Source organism: Apis dorsata, unplaced genomic scaffold (genome assembly GCF_000469605.1).
Source record: "Apis dorsata unplaced genomic scaffold, Apis dorsata 1.3 scaffold_235, whole genome shotgun sequence".
Taxonomy (NCBI): Eukaryota; Metazoa; Arthropoda; class Insecta; order Hymenoptera; family Apidae; genus Apis; species Apis dorsata.
Genome location: NW_006263516.1, coordinates 1,039,729 through 1,041,673, shown reverse-complemented (window position 1 = coordinate 1,041,673; position 1,945 = coordinate 1,039,729). Strand labels below are relative to the sequence as shown.

At 23.9% G+C, this 1,945-nt stretch overlaps 1 protein-coding gene across 4 annotated transcripts in view; it reads right to left on the bottom strand.

The window, feature by feature from the left end:
• The window catches only part of LOC102674442 (amphiphysin), a 67,288-nt gene extending 65,650 nt beyond the window's left edge, over window positions 1-1,638 (bottom strand). For 3 of the 4 annotated variants that reach the window (XM_006615803.2, XM_006615805.2, XM_006615806.2), the window contains exon 1: window positions 1,424-1,638. In XM_006615803.2, the coding sequence (XP_006615866.1) occupies window positions 1,424-1,492 (69 nt within the window). In that variant the 5' untranslated portion in view covers window positions 1,493-1,638. The remainder of the gene's footprint in view (window positions 1-1,423) is intronic. The other variant, XM_006615804.2, reaches the window with a different exon arrangement.
• Between the last annotated feature and the right edge of the window lie 307 nt (window positions 1,639-1,945).

Genomic DNA, 1,945 nt, shown 5'->3' with positions numbered 1-1,945 from the left:
ATTATATAAAAATTAATAATACTATAATTTATTTTAGTTAATTTATTATTGTTATTGTAATTAATTTCAAAAATATTTTTAGGATATAATATGAATTATTGATTCAAAATAATTAATCCTAGTGCGTTTAATAAAACTTGTACGAATATTGATAAACTTTCTTTAAATTTTAAATATAAAATATATATTTATAAAATTTAAATAAAAAATTTGAATGATAAAATTTGATAAAAATAATTATCACTATATTAAAAATAACTTTACATATTTAAAATTTTTATTGTTTGAATATAATAATTATCTTGATCATAATTGATACAAATTCGAAAATCGAAAAGTATGATTTGAGTAATACATTTTAATGTTCATTAAAATTAGTACAAATGTCATATATTATAATATATTACGTCAACTATTATGTAGGTAATACAAACACAAACGAAATGATGTGTCATTTTTTTTTTCTCTTCAAAAATAAAGTATACATGAAATCTTGTTAAGCGCTATTACATAATATAAAACATTGAAAAAAAAATCAAATTGCATTTGAATATGTATAAAGAAATTTAATGTATACATACATATACACGCGCGCGCGCGCACGCACGCACGCACGCACACATGTATGTATAATGAAGTATATGTATCATAATCATATTAAATTATATGTCAATCAATTTTGTATAATTTTATGATTTGCATTGTAATTTACTATTAATATCCTAATAAATTGCATTGATGTATAAAAAACAATTTAAGTTTAAACGAAAATTTTAAAAAAATTAAAATATTTTTTTGAGAAAATTATAATTTATTTTATTTAAAGAAATTATATTTTAAAGAAATTAATAAATAGAAATAAAATATTTGACAGATAGTGAAAAATTTATACCACGTGATAATCTAGGGTTCACAATTATTTCGTTTAGGGATATGCTAGTAACTAGCATTGAAGATATACCTCTATTTAATATATGCATTACTACACTGAATCAGGTCCAAGAGTTGCATAATTGTCATTTTAAATGAAACTTTGCTACACAAGTGATACATGTTTACCGCTTATATAAGTCATCTTTATAAAAGTAAAAAAAAAAATCTAATGAATTACTGAGTTATTCGCGAAATCGAATATGATCTCTTAGAACAGTTGTCAATAACAACTATTGTGATATGTCAAATTTTACCATTCATAATCTTATATGAAAAAAGCAAATTACCTGAAGGGTTATGAGACTATATATTAAGGTATTTAAATAATAACATTTATTTATTGGATCATACAGAAATATAGAATATATAGCTATAAGAATAAAATTTAGATGATTTGAAAAGAACAAATTCATTCCGAACGTATGAACGACTGACATGCTTTTTGAAGAAACCTGTTACAAATATGTATATGTCTTTTCGTGGTACTTACCTTCTCTTTTGCTCTGCCTGCATGTTTTTGCACTGTCTTCGCAATCAATGCACCCTTACTTTCAGCCATTTTCTTCAAATTATTTGAAAGGCGATGACTTTATAACTTCTCTCCGCAAAACACAATTTCAACTTCTAAGCTTAACCGACTCTTTCACAACGAATCACAACCAAAACGCACGAACGGAAGCGCGGAGAAACACTGAAGACTCGACACGAAACTGCGCGCCGAGGTTGGATTATCACTTTTACAAGGCAGTGCCTACTGGCAGCACTGTACATACTCGTAAATATTTTACCTATCGATATAGTAGAGTAAAGATGACAATAACAGTAAATAAATAAAAAAAAAAATAGATTATATTAAAATTCGCTTAAACTGATTTTAAAAAATTTTTTAAAATTCATAATTTAAAATAATTTTCAGTTATAATTAACATTTTAAGAAAAAGAAATTTCAAAACAATTTCTTTAATTTTTAAATCCATCTTTTAAACAAAATATTAAAAGATATAATTTAATT